Source organism: Erithacus rubecula, assembly GCF_903797595.1.
Source record: "Erithacus rubecula genome assembly, chromosome: 12".
Classification (NCBI taxonomy): domain Eukaryota; kingdom Metazoa; phylum Chordata; class Aves; order Passeriformes; family Muscicapidae; genus Erithacus; species Erithacus rubecula.
Window position 1 is genome coordinate 11829796 of NC_136664.1, and position 14914 is coordinate 11844709.

Genomic DNA, 14914 nt, shown 5'->3' on the forward strand with positions numbered 1-14914 from the left:
CCCAGCGGCGGGGCGGGCGCTGCGCCCGGGCTCGGTGCGGGTGCCACGCCCCGGTCCCGGCCCTGCGCGGGGGCTGCGCTCCCTCAGGGCGCCGGGGCCTGGGGGGTGCGCTGCTCCAGCCCGCTCCGCCCCAGCCCCGGCCCCAGCCCCAGACCCAGCCCGCCCTGGGAAGGGACGCGCCGAGTCCTGAACCGGAGCCGCTGTCGCTGTCCCGGTGCGCGCAGCGCGTAGGGGCGGGACAGGCGCTCCCCGGGAGGCGGCCGAGACCCGCGGTGCAGTCAGGAGCCTCCCCGGCCGGGGCACAGCTACCGGCCGGATCAACCCCAGCCCCTCCTGTGCCCTTGGGGGAGGCTAGAACGGTCCGGCCGGGGCTCGGCCGGTTCGCAGCGGCCGCGGAGGCCCCAGAGCCTGCTCGCCGTGTCGGCCTTCCGTCCGGCTTCAACACCCGCTTCTGAAATGTTTTTACTCCCAAAAAATTGAAGTAATGCTACTAAATATTTCATCTAATAAAAGCCAAATGCAGTTCCTCCTTAGCCGACCTACTTTTGATTGTGCCTGTCATCTGAGTGCTGCGCTATTCTATCCACTTAGCAACTTGCACTGTTCCACTTTTTCTATCCACTGCTGTTTATAGATAGTGAGCTCTGCTTAAATTATGAATGAGAGAATGAACCCTGGAATAGAAGGGAGTTTCTCAACAGGTCAGGTTTAAAGGCTCCATTCACACATTCAGCATTTCAAAAAACATTTATTTCAGAGTAAATTTGCTTTTATTCTTGTAGTATTCTAAACCAGTGCTTTAAATTTAAAGTATTTCTAAAGTTTTACACTTTTAGACGTGGACTTCCTACAGGGAAGCATCTTTTAAGGATTAAGCATTTGATCATGTACCTCGGGAGGTTACAATAATATTATAGGCACATAAATAAACTTCCCTGGTTTCTTAGCATCTGTAGCATTCCCTTAATATATGTTTTTCCTGTGATTTAGTAAAGGCGTTCCTTTTAATCCTGTTCCCCATAGCTCTCCAGCATCCAGAGACAGTCAGCAAGCAGATCCAGTGCAGCCCCAAATCAGGCAGAGTGCCCATTTCTAAGCTCTGAAGCACTGTGAGTCACTACCAAGGCTTTTGCTAGGAAGATGGAAAGGCAGAACAGGGGCTTTTATTCGTGTGGGTATGTGCAAGATGGGACACAGACACCAGCAGGGGCTTTTTGGGAACTCTTGAGGAAACAATGAAATTCCATTTACTGTGGAATGAATGCTCACACTAATGATTCCAGCTAGTCCCTTAAAAGAAAAATTACATTTCAAAGTCTCATTTAATTTTTAAACAATAAATAGCATTGAAAAGATACTGTACTTAATATTTAAGATTTATGCCTTCCTCATTTTGCAGAAGAGCACACAGTAACCCCAAGCCATGCTCTGCTGATCCTCAAGGTGGCTATCTACACACAGCTGTTGCAGCCTCTGCTTGTGGAGCTGCCTTTTATGCTACTGCAAACTGCATTAACATGCCATGTTTTCCCAAATTTCATTATGTTTACATTTTGGGTATAAATAAAACACATGTGGAACATCACTAATAAGAATTAGCCAAAGTACACCATAATTATATGTGAGAAGAAAAGGGGACAGACACATTATGAGTATAAAACATCAAACTGCTTGATAGGAATGACTACATGTAGTGTTCCTAACAGCTCACAACCAAATATTTTAAATAATCTGTATTCCATGTAATTATGCACTTAATCTCTATGAATTCAGCAGGACAAATGACCAACATGGCCCATTCACAAAGGCTGTCATTCTGCAGGCAGAGCAGTGCTTGTGACATCTAACCCAAGTTAATATCCTATTGACCCACTGGGCTTGCACACAGCTCCGTGTCACTGACAGACCACAGATGAAAGGCAGGCCAAGACTGCTGTTTACTCTAAAGCTCCTTCATACTCCTTTAGAAGTATAAAGGAGTTGTAAAGTGATAACAGGACTTTGGCAGTGTACAATGGGCCTGCTATGTCTCTTTTATGTTGACAACCCTGTCAGTAACACCAGCACGAGACATTTGCCATTAAACAGCGAATGATTTCTTTAAACCACACTCTTGTTAAGAGAGACATGTTTTGTAATAATGAAATATGGTAAACAAATTCCACTTCCAAGTGACACAACACTGTGCAATTACATATTAGAGCATAGCATGGAACAGAATTTTGTGCTGTGCCAGGATAGGAGTATGGTATTCATTTATCACAGCATTGCCCCAAAAGTGCAGAATATTAATCAAAACAGATGGGTTTTTTTTCTGCTAATTCAAACATAGAAGTGGTTGGTATTTATCCAGCTGCCTTAAAAAAACAGAGAGGAAAGGTTCTTGTAGAAGCATCAAAGACAATATGACTGCATTTTCTAAATATTAGTTATGTGATGGAAAGAGGCTTGGATAAATATGTCAGGTTTTTCTGCCTCCGCTTGTTTGTTTAGGGCTTTTTGTCATTATCTACTGTTCTAATGAACAATTTAGTCAAATAAATCATGTTCAGCTAAATAATTTGGGCCTTGAGATGGAAAAGCAGCACAGACTGTGAGGCTGCCTGAAGCTGCCTTTCTTAGGACAGAAGCTGAAGATAATTTGCAATAGGGATATTACAGCTACATTCTTTAACAAGAATTAGATCTTGCTCTGCCTGTGATAAAATGTCAATAAAATCTGCCAGAAAACTGAACTTCATATATGACTTTGGTTTAGCTCCCAAGTTTTCCAGTTGATACCAGCTTTGTAGTCTGTGGTTAAATATTGTGTCTGGGTTTGTGTAATGTGTATGCTTGGGAAAAAGTGAACTGCCCAATTTGGGGTATAAGTCAAGGCAGAATGTTTGACACTGGAGCAGGAGTCTCTTTTGGTTCTTTAACTATTAAAAGCACACAGCCTTTCAATAGTTGCAGGCATCCTTTACATGGAATCATAATGCTGCCACATCTCTCTGCTAGTCACCAAGTTTTGGCCATAAACTTTCCAGTTATTCTTCTTAAAATGAGTCATTTCATCTCAAATGGGTATGGAGGACATAACTCACATGACAACCACCTTTTATGCACTACACTGTTATGGTTTTAACCTTGCCTCCCTCCTGCATTATTGCAGAGCACACTCCTCCCATATCCCTTGGCAGGTGCATTTTAACACCAATGCTCTTTATGTCTGACAGAGTCAGTGCTTGCACAGAATACAAACTCGGAGTGAGCCACTGCATCAGGATCCCTTTTCATCCCTGACAACAACAGAGAATGCTTTTCCATTAAAATTTACCACAGTTTTATGAGTATTAAGGTAAATTGATGGTGTAAGTGCACTTGCCCATCTCTCAGAATGCTTTGCTGCCTTTGTGAAAAATTTCTTTTCTACTGCTTAACTTTCACAAAATATTCGACTTTTGGAAGCATAGCTGAAAATATAAAAGGAAATATTAATTATGCATTCTGCTAGCAAACAACACTGGGTACTGCAGTGTGTTTTGCATGTGCTAATCAAGTAGACACCTAGGAAAGTAAAATGCTGCTAGACTAACAGCACTGGGTCCCAGTGAAGGGCAAGGTGCTGTTTGGACCACACCTGAGCTCCTGAGAGCAGGATGAGGAGTAGCAGCCTCCAAACCTGCTGTGGATGTCACAGCTCCTGGGCATGAGGAACACCCTCAGGAAACAGCTGTGACCATAATATCTAACTCTACTGAGGCAGACAGAAGCCTTGTGGAGAACCCTTGATTTGTGAATATAATAATACATTTCATTTCTTTCAGTCATCTGGGTCAATTTTACTAGAACTTACTTATTCTGAAATAATTGAAAGTAGAGGTCACACGTAATGTATTGAAAAATGTACTTTTTCTTTTCACTTTACCAAGAGCAGGACAATAGCACTAAGCATCACAAAACAATACACTGCTTTTTGGCAATACACAAATTAACTGATTCTGAATTCAAAGTTTAGATACATCGGTAAACTGTCAGCATGAGTGAAATACACTGAAATCCCCCTTGGTTCTTGTTCACAATTGTAACCAAACCCATAAATCTACCTTTGGAGGAATCAGAGCAGTGCCAAAAAATCCATGCCTTTTCTACACTTAAAAGAGTTGGCTGGTATAGCTACACCTTAGAGCTGAATTGGCACGCACAGATTTCTTTTTGGGTATAAATTAAATCACTTTTCTCAGGGAATACACTAAAGTGGCCGAAGGACTCTGCCAATATAACAGCACCTACTCCAGGGCTTTTGCCAGTGTGGCTGTAGCTGCGTGCAAAAGATTTTTCATCATTCTGACAGCTATTTTGGCAAAACTCCTACATTCAGACCAAGTCCAAGTTAAAGCTGGCATTGTTGTATGTTGCAAATAGAGCAGAAGAGAAGCATTACCAGTTTAGGGCCCTGGTTTTACATTATTTTAAATTGTTTGTTCTAAAGGAATGTGTGGGGCAGGATCCATGTGGTCCTTTGGATGCTTGCCTCCCACATTTGTGCTACATTAAAATTGCTTGGTTTTCAGTGACTGAGCTGTGTCAGTGGGGAAATTTACCCTACTAAAAAAAAAATAATGTCCATATTATTTACCCCAGAAATAGCTATCCTGATGGTTTAAAGCAAATTTCCAAACTGAAGTGAGCTCCGAAAGGAAGCATCTGGGCCAAAGGACATGCAGATTAATACATAATTCTTCATTTTGTCCTCAGTTCAACAATGAATGTAAGCACATAAAGGATTAATTTTAGGCACACTCGTAAGCCCATCTCAAGTTTAGTAATCATGTCAGATATGATAATGCCCCTATTTGAATTTTAATTGAGCAGATTAGATTAATCATGTGTTCTGCACTGTGCAGAATCAGGATTCCTGTCAGAACTGCAAGTTTACACAGGGCAAGGATGTTTGTTGTGATGCCATCTGCATTTTCTTTCCTGAACTGGATGTTAAGCCTGTGTTTTAAACATAACTCAAAGAGCATTATTTTACCACATAAGTACATTTTACGTACTTAGCTCTTTCCCCCTAATTTCGCTTTTCCTAAGTGTTGTTTTGGCCTCAGAAGTGCGTGCAGAGCAGTTTGCAGGGTTTGCTGGTGGGGTGTGCGTGGTGCCCGGGGATGGTGCCCCGGGTGCGGTACCGGGGATGCTGAGCTGAGTGCGGTACCGGGGATGCTGCCCCGGGTGCGGTACCGGGGATGCTGCCCTGGGTGTGGTACCGGGGATGGTGCCATGGATGCGGTACCGGGGATGGTGCCCCGGGTGCGGTACTGGGGATGGTGCCCCGAGTGCGGTACCGGGGATGCTGCCCCGGGTGTGGTACCGGGGATGGTGCCCGGGTGCGGTACCGGGGATGCTGCCCTGGGTGCGGTACCGGGGATGCTGCCCCGGGTGCGGTACCGGGGATGGTGCCCTGGGTGCAGTACTGGGGATGCTGCGCCGGGTGCGGTACCGGGGATGGTGCCCCGGGTGCGGTACCGGGGATGGTGCCGCGGGTGCGGTACCGGGGTTGGTGTCCTGGGTGCGGTACCGGGGATGCTGCCCCGGGTGCGGTACCGGGGATGCTGCGCTGGGTGCGGTACCGGGGATGGTGCCCTGGGTGCGGTACCGGGGATGCTGCCCCGGGTGCGGTACCGGGGATGCTGCGCTGAGTGCGGTACCGGGGTTGGTGCCCGGGTGCGGTACCGGGGATGCTGCCCCGGGTGCGGAGGCGAGGCGGGGTTCATGCGCAATGGCCAAGGGACGGGGAAGTGCGAGCGAGCCGAGCGTTCTTCCTTCCTTTTTGTGGCACTCTGAACGTGCACGCTCGAAGAAGGCACAGACATCTTTTCCTGCCCCCTGGGCTGTGCGCGGCCTCGCTCGGGGCCCTCATGGTAAAAGAACTCCGCGATTTCGGCGGGGCGCTCCCGGGTCTGGGGCTGCCAAAATACAGCCAAGGAGCCTGAGCAGCGCCTACCCCGAAACCGAGCAGGTGAGTGTCTGCTCAAGATAAATCGTGTGCCTTGAGGCAGAGAGATTGTGTTGTTTTGGATTTTTTTTTTTTTTTTAATACGAAAAAATGAGCAGTAGCTTAGTTAAAAGAGCTTGTGATGAGTTTTAGCTGTGAAAAATGAAGCTGTTTACATGAAGTGCAGTTAGTATTCAAGGTAAATATATTCGAGGCAGAAGACTTGTGTGTCATAACATCCACTTCTGTATTCTTCTCCTTACAAGTTTGTTATATATCCTAGTAAACCATATTTTAAAATAGTATGTATATATACACGTATATAGAGATGTATGTATGTATATTATACACATATATATGCATATATATATTTATGGATATAAAACTATGCACTTACAATTATTTTTTTTCAATGTAAATACAATTTTTCTTATAAAGTTATCCCAATTTATAACCAAGAAAAAAAGTTGTCATTTAAATCTGTTTGGCTGTTTTCAGATTCCTCATTTAATCTGCTATACATCCTCTTGGGATAAACTCTTGTGATTTTCAAAAGACTGAGCAGTTAAACAATTCTATTGACTATAGTCTATGACTATTCTTCATGTTCAAAAAGCAGATCATAAGGAGAACTGAAGAACAATAACAACTTTCACTCCAACAATAAGGATTTCCATGATGCTTTCATTAAGGAGGATGACAACATCTGTATACTTGCTTGTGCAAGCCAGCCAAAGGAAAGGTTCTGTTAGAGGAAAGTGGTTTGCACTTCCATTATTTCCAGTGGGGAAAGCAATTTCTTTTCTTTTTATAGCCTTACAGTTTGCCAGAAATCAGTAAGTCTGCTGAAGGAGTTTCCTCACCTCTGTACCCAACATTGCACCACTGTGTGGTAAATTGGAGGCAAAATTATGTGTAGCAACAACCTTCTAAACCCTCCTATTACTTAATAACCCCTGCTTGGGCGTTATTTTAGCAGGGTTTCTTGTAAAACTGTATTGTTCTGTTATTTGGTTTTCACTCCTTGGCTGAACTGTGAGCAGCACTCCACTCATGCTAAGGGAGCACAGCACCTTGGCAAAGCTGTTAGGATGTTCTTAGAACTTTTTCAACTGCTCATATAACACAGTGATGCAACAGGTAGGTTTTGTTTGTTCTTAAAACCCCCAACAAAACAGAAAATATCCTTAAATGTGGAGATATTTAAGCAGCAGAACAGCCAACCTGGTCTGTGGAGTAGGAGTATATTGTATCAAGCATTTTGTCAGTGCATGGTAAAATAGTCCTAGCAGAACAGACCTAATATAGCTCAGTATGTGTAGGGTAAAAGAACAAGTAAAAGGAGAATACTTATATAATAATTAGAAAATTCAGATCTCCTTCCACCAGGCCATTGTCAAAGTCTGTTGTTCTGTTTTCACAGCACAGACACAATTCTCTGGAGGGAACCTAAAACTGTGAAATATGCTAAAAACTTTATAGTATTTTAGATATCATCCTGTTTTGCCCTACAGGTTGTGATTAAGAACAGACAGTAAATTTTTGAGTCTTGAGAACAGTAAATATTAGCAGTGTAAGAGAACCAGGCTGCTGGTTATACTAATTATCTCAAAGATTTTTAGTTCATCTGAGATCATAATTGCAAACTTGAAGGTAAAAGACAAAGAGGAAGAAATCTGCCCACACTGAAGTTCATGACAAATTTCTCATAGAAAGAACAGAGTTTCCCATCTAATATTATTCATCATAACTTGTAGTTTTCTCATTTAATTTTAAGCTGCCAGAAAAACATCCAAACACTTTCACTGGTAACAGTAATAGGAATGGTTCTTCACTGTGTAGATATTTCTATTTGTTACTTTTATTTTTAGGAATTTGCATTGATACAAGTTCATAGAGTATAATGAATAATATAAAAAATTACCAAACTGGATCTCCTAAAGACGTGATACTAAGAAAGTCATGGGGTCTGTATCTTTCAGTGATAGCAAGCAATGGACCAAGATTCACACTGCACAGCAGAAAAGAAACTGTTGGAAGCTGTAAGCACAATTACTATATCTTCTACCACAAGTCCATCTAATGAAGAAGAAAATCAACCCAAAGCTGAAATTTCGTGTCAAGTGAGAAAAGAAAACCCAGAAAACGATGATGCTGAAGGTTGATGCTACCCTTTAATTTTGTTTTTCATGTAGCTGTTTATGCTGTTATCTTTTGTATTAAAAACTTTGCTTATTTATTGCAGCAGTGGTTCAAAGCTGTACTGCCACACTCCACTAAATATAAGCCTTGATTACAGTTGTAGCAATAATGTAGCAGTAGTGAAACCGATGCTCATCCTGGTGTGTATATACAGACACAGAGGTTTCCTTTCAAATAGTGCCTAAAATGTATCACAATTTAATTTACACACTAGGAATGAAAGTGGTGATCAGATGGCTGGTCTTGGGAGTGCACTTTCTGTGAATCACCAAATCTGAACTTCTTGACAGTATCAGCAAGGGCACCAAACTGAAGCTAATCTCAGGCTGGCAGCTCTCACATGCCTTTAAAGAAGCAGCACTGAACATTTACCATGCCTAAGATTGCTCTCATCTGTTATTAAATAAAATGTTATGTATAACCCAAAATATATATAATCTCATCAAGATTTTAAATCTGGAAGGATGTCATAAAAACCACCTCTCCTAGGAAATAGATGTTTTGTAGGGATTGAGCCAAACCCCCAAGGCCTTGATAATTGAAACTGTATGGTTAAATGATTAAGAACATGTAAAAGTGGGGCCACTGAAAGAGTACTGTGGTGCCTTTACAAATCTATTTCTGCATCAAACTGTTCTTTTATCCTTCCATTTTGCTCCTTCACTTCCATTGGCAGAGTGTTAGGTACATCCTTGATTAGAAACTGGGACCAGTGTGCTCACTGAGATACAGATATTCCATTTATTTTATCTACTTTGCTGCCTATGTGCTACCTGATGAAATCTATTGTCAGTAGATTTCAAAGACAGAGGAATCACCTTTTTGAAATTCTGCATCAAATTCTCCTTTAAGCAAACTCCCCAACCATCTGTCCCATATTTTTTATATATGCATGTATATATACATGTGTATATGTGTATAGGTGACTGTGAGAAGAGAGAGAGGGGAAAGAAGGAAGGTATATAAAATATCTGTGGCTGAACTCTGCCATCAGTTCAGCTACAAAAAAAAAAAAGAGAGAATGTGAGAATTTCTCCTTCAGCTGAGCTGGTTATCCAGCTTTGAGGTTAGGATATTCATGTTTTCTCAGCTTTCTCCTATTACTGCACAAACCTCATATTTGAGTAGGGTCAGTTTTTTAATATATGTCTGAATTTGCAGCTGCATTGTATTATCTCATCCATCTAGCAACAAAGAAGCCTGGAGAAACATCTGACTCAAAAGATTCAGTCAGTGTTTCTTAGGGCTACTTCTGGGGTGATGAAGCCAATCTCCTGCTCAGATTGCGCCCTGGGTTACAACCCTGACATACAATATTTCATGACAGTATGTTCCCTATAATTTAGTGTTCTGCAGGTAATATATTTTCTTTAAAAATTTCAGACCCTAATAGCTTTCCTCAAAGCATCTGCTCCTGACTATTAGCAGTGAAATCATTTATTTTATCAGTCTTTTGGTCTTGCTGTTATAGCAATAGAAAATCTAGTCTGTCCTTTCACAACAAACACGTAAGAATTTTCTTTCCAAATGGAAAGAACATCATCTGAAATACTAAATATATTGATTTTAGATTCCAGTGCAACCCTAAGTCCCAACTCTTCGATGACCACTAAGGAGCTTCAGGAATACTGGAGGAATGAAAAACGCCAGTGCAAACAAATCAAACTCCTTTTTGAAATCCCATCAACCAGGATTGTAGAGCATCACTTATCGAAATATGTGGTAAGCTAAGAAATGAATATGTAAGAAGATCATTAATTTTTATCCACTCTACAGGGGTCTGCACAGCACACAGCAGGACTCACTACATGAAAGCCTCACCAAGGGCCAAGTTTGGCAAGCCATGATCACACTGAGTAGAACCTGTTCTCACTGATTGTATGGGCCTGGCTGGTGGAATCTGCATCTAAAAAATCCCTGACAGTCACTTCACAAAATATGCTGCAGTGGAAAAGTGTTATCAAATAAATTAGTATCTTGAGTATCCTTGAAAGAGAGTTTTGTCAACATTAAGGAAATTGACACAAATGTAAAATTATCTGTATATTTACACTTCTACTGAGCTAGCCAGCTGTAGCAGCAGCAGTGCATTTGTATAACTTCCACATCAGAGATTTCTCTTAGCACAAGAATTCTTTGATGTTGACAAAGTCTAAGACATCCTCCAGCTAGATTGCTTGGGATTGTTCCCCTTACCTACTTAGAGCTCCCTTAGGTGGCTCCTAAGAAAAAATATTCCTGTCATGTTTTTAAGACGTTAAGAATGAGGAGTATGAGGAGTGGGAACAACCAAGTAGGTTGGATTGTTGTATCTTTTTTCACAGTACTGGCACTTAGTTTTTATTTCTGATTCTGCTCCTGGCCTTGATCTAGAGTAAGTGCCTCCCAGTACTCCTGTGAAATTCAGATAGGGATACTGGATGATCCAGTTTGGTAGAATTTGAAGCAGGTAAATATTTTGGAGACTGTCCTAAGATCTTGTTGCATGCTGGACACACCTACTTAGTTGCTGCTTTTCCTGCAAACACTCTTGAATATTCAGTTTCAGAATAGCTAAAAGTTGGTTTTGTGTAACTGCATGAGAGCAAGAGTATCATTCAGCATATGTACAATTAAACTTAGTCATAAGTCACAAGCCTAGGCAAAAAAATTTACATTACAACAAAATTGAGCCAATTTGAATGACAGTCTAATTAAGTGCTACTTCTTACCTTTTTAATGCACACTGCACAAATAAAAAAGTAATTACTTGTAAATTATTCACTTAGATGCCCTTGATGGAATGATAGCTTTAAAAAATTGCTCTTATGATAGTTTTAGGATGCATCAGGCATATATACACTTTTCAGCAGGGAGCAGGACAAAGTATAGAAAAATGTCACAGTGCTTACAAATGAAAAGAGATCAGAGAAGTCAGCTCAAATTTAGAAACCTTTCAAGAGGTGCCTGTAAAGATCATTTATGAAGATTAAAAGAGAGAATTTCTCTTTAAGGAAAAACAAAGATGAGAATCAGACAGGCATAGTGTGAGTACTGGTTTGCATCCTTCAACAGCAGCAAAGAAAATAACAGCCATGAGCAAAACTCCTCCAGCTCCTGTGTAAATCAGTGGGACCAGGATGAAGGTGAATGTGAACATGGTCATCATCCAAGAGGTCACAGTCTGTCCTCAGCTGGTGTCTGGTGACACAGTTAAACTGGCCCCCATGGGCTACCATGGTTTACACATCAGGGACTGGCCCTTCCTCAGCACCACTGTGCTTGGATCAGAACCAGAAGAGATTATTTGGACAACACAACACAGAATTTTGGTTTGCAGCTATTTGCCTAATACCACATTTATTATGGTCTTTTTGGGGCTAGTGAAGAGCTGAGGAAGATGTGCTCTTGAGTACTGTTAATGCACAGCTGTTAGCTGCTAGTGAAGGGCTTTGGATAGCAGATTGTTGTAGAAATGTCACTTTTTTGGTATTATTTAAATGTGAGGTAAGTTTGAATACAGGACAATGAGTTAGAGGGGGGAAAAGGATTTGGAATCGCTCCATCTTATATTTGCACAGACCAGATATATTGCCAAATACTCCCTCTTCTTTCACAGCACTACCAACACTCCAAATCCCTAGGAATGGCTTATACAAAGAGCATTTCTGAATATTATGATGGACATAAAATAGATTCCATTCAATATTAAGTCTGGGAAATCCATTCAGTTCACTGAAGATGATTGATTGCAGCAGCCATGGCTGTTATAAACAAAGTACAGCTACAGAAATGTTTTTTAAATGTTTTTATGTGCTTCAGTCTGCTGCTAGTTTGCTTCCCCAGCACCTTGCAGGATGGGATCTGTTAGTGCCCTGTTTATGTACAACTTATTTACGTGCTAAGCCTGTCTGGTGACAGAAGTACAGAACAGCAGGAGGTGGGAATTTTTAGTTTGATGGCTGCAGATCTTTCACTCTGCACTGAGCATGCACCATAATGCCAGGCTGTAACTAATTTAGCAGCACTGCCATAGGAGTACATGAGATTACACACAGCAAATTGGTGCAGGAGTGTTTCAGCTGGGGGACTGAACAAGCACAAAATCTTTTCATAGCACTACCAGACAAAATCTGACTCTGCTGGGGCTATAATGGTCACTTCTCATGCTTACTTTTTCCCTTTGATTGTGTTTAGGTATATAAAATCATCATTTTGCAAACAGGGAGTTTTGACAGCAACAAGTCTGTAATTGAACGGCGTTATTCAGATTTTGAGAAACTGCACAGAAATCTGCTGGAAGAATTTAGTGAAGAAATGGAAGATGTAACCTTTCCCAAAAAAACTCTAACAGGGAACTTCACAGAAGAAATAATCAATGAAAGAAAATTAGCCTTCAAGGATTACCTGAGACTCCTATATTCCATGAAATACATCAGAAGATCTAAGAAATTTATTGACTTTTTAACAAGGCCAGAGCTTCAGGAAGCGTACGGCTGCCTGCGGGGTGGCCAGTACACCAAAGCTTTGGAAATCCTTGTAGAAGTCATTGGGCTGCAGGAAAGGCTGACCAGAGGGAACCCTGTTGCAGTTGTCCCAACTCTCTGTGCCATCGTGGTGTGCCACAAGGACCTGGAAAACCCAGCAAGTGCCTTTGAATACGGAGAAAAAGCTCTGTCACGCCTCCACGTGCACACCAGCCACAGGTATTACATCCCACTGCTAGAAACAATGATCACTCTGGCCTATGAACTTGGCAAGGATTTTCTGTCTTTGCAGGAAAAGCTGGAAGAATGGAAGACAAAGAAAGATCCCGTGCGGGTTTTTACCCTGAAGGAACTTGCGGTTCGGGAGTATGTACGGTGAACACCAGAAACATTTAATGGAAAGTTCCAAGAGCAAACTCTTGAAAGAGTGAGCACTGGAAATCACCTGCTTGGCTTGCATAACACTGTATTAATAGGAAAAAAATCTGTGTTCAAAGGAACATTAATATCTATGTTGAAATATATTGTATCTACTGTACAGATATGAGAAGTACATGAGGAGTGCCTTAAGGTTTTTTGAAGGAAATTTTTAAGAAAATAATCATTTATGATTTGGTTATTTAAGCACAGCTAATTTTGTGTGAAAAGTCAGAATTTGAAAATACAATTAATAAAGCACTTGAAAATCTACACAATCAGAGGCCTTACTTGTTCATGTGGAAACTACTTCCTTTCAAGAAGAATATCTTCTCAGTAGATGCCATCTAAAGGGTGCACCGTCAGGCACTGAGTGTAGTTTTTTACTCCTCCAGCTGGGGCCTGGTCAAATGGCATTTTGCCATTTCTGAGGATGATGGGGTTGGTCCTGTTCCCACTGAATTTAGCTGTGGACAGGAGGAGAGGGAAGGCTTAAAATCAACTTTGGTGGGAGCAAAAAATACAAGTAATGATCTTTCCATCACAGATGAGGGAATACACTTCATTTCCCTTTTGTAACTAACACAGTTTTATGACTTTCTGCATTGAAGGCACGTTCTTGTTTGCTTGCCTGCCTTGGTAATTTGCCTCAACTCTAAGGTCTCTCCCATACACTTATTTTAACAATCTGGTAAATTAATTCTCATGAATATTACAATTAGCATGTCATTATCTAGCACGGGTCACTATTCTCTGCTGAATATAGTCCACTGAGTACTTTCAGCCCTGTACTCCCATTGCAGATACTACCTGCACCACAATGACATTGTCTGTAAATTAGGAATAACTGTATTAATTTATCTCCCCGAGACATGAAAGATTCAGCAAATTGAAAGTGTACTGAAGCTGAAAAACTTTGTTGTGCATTGTTACAAGAAGGATGTCTTGAAAAAAATACAAAATAATAGGTCTGTCTAGGGTGGAAAGTTAATATTTTAAGTAGCTATTAAAAGCTAGGCATTACAAAACACGTGGATTATTTGTTATTTGACAATTATTATTTTTTCCAGTTATACCAGAAGTAATAGAATTAAGAGTAATTAATTAAGAGACTTAAGGGCTAATCTTCCCACAACACAGCATATTGCAGGACAGTTAAAATGGATCAAAGGTAACACTTTCTTAGAGACTGTGTGAATCAGCAACAAAGCACTGAGGAAAAAAAGCATGTCTGGGGTCTGCATCACACTCAGCAGATTCAAGTTCAGGCAGAAAGGAAGCATGGCCTTCACACTGCTCTAACTCCACCAGAGATTGTGATGATTAAACAAAAGAACAGGGAAAAAATTACTGTCTGCCCTTTGCCCCCTTCCATCCTTGTGTGCAGCATCCCAGGCACAGTTCTCTTGGATTCTCCTCAGTTTCTATGGGATGGTCCATGAACCTGCACCCACAGACCCTCACCTTGCTGCTGACCACAAGAGTAGAGGGTCCATAAGTACTTGATGTCTAACAAGGACAATACCAGGAAAGCAGCACATCTGTAAGATGTAAGATTTATTAATCTCCCCAGAGGTTACATTAAAAATCCTCAGAAAGAAAAAGCTGGGATAGTTATGGCAAGAAAGGGGAATCCACAGAGCCTGGAATTCACCTGAAGCTCTGCCACAGACTTGCTCTGAACTTAGCAGAAGTGACTTAATCTCTGTGCCCTATTTCCTCACTCAGGACTTCCCCATAAAGTTTCCTCATTCAGGTTTTTGGTACTCATAGAACAGGACAGCTGTGAAACTTGACTAAATAAGTCCAGCATTTAACTTGGAAATGTGCATTAGGATAGAGGCAACTTTGA

At 41.5% G+C, this 14914-nt stretch overlaps 1 protein-coding gene across 2 annotated transcripts; it reads left to right on the forward strand.

The window, feature by feature from the left end:
• Positions 1 to 6649: 6649 nt before the first annotated feature.
• Positions 6650 to 13345, forward strand: SNX20 (sorting nexin 20). Of its 2 annotated transcripts, XM_079316440.1 has the most exons (4): positions 6650 to 7117; positions 7960 to 8137; positions 9750 to 9901; positions 12356 to 13345. In XM_079316440.1, the coding sequence occupies exons 2-4, from the start codon at positions 7972 to 7974 to the stop codon at positions 13022 to 13024; spliced, it is 987 nt and encodes a 328-aa protein (XP_079172566.1). In that variant the 5' UTR covers positions 6650 to 7117; positions 7960 to 7971; the 3' UTR covers positions 13025 to 13345. The 2 variants fall into 2 exon arrangements, with proteins under 2 accessions (XP_079172566.1, XP_079172565.1); XM_079316439.1 differs by lacking the exon at positions 6650 to 7117 and having other exon boundaries at positions 7149 to 8137.
• The last annotated feature ends 1569 nt before the right edge of the window (positions 13346 to 14914 follow it).

Coding starts and splice junctions, on each gene's coding strand:
- SNX20 (XM_079316440.1), top strand. CDS start 7,972: ATGGACCAAGATTCACACTGCACAGCAGAAAAGAAACTGTTGGAAGCT. Junction 8,138..9,749: donor AGAAAACGATGATGCTGAAG/GTTGATGCTACC, acceptor TATTGATTTTAG/ATTCCAGTGCAACCCTAAGT. Junction 9,902..12,355: donor ATCACTTATCGAAATATGTG/GTAAGCTAAGAA, acceptor GATTGTGTTTAG/GTATATAAAATCATCATTTT.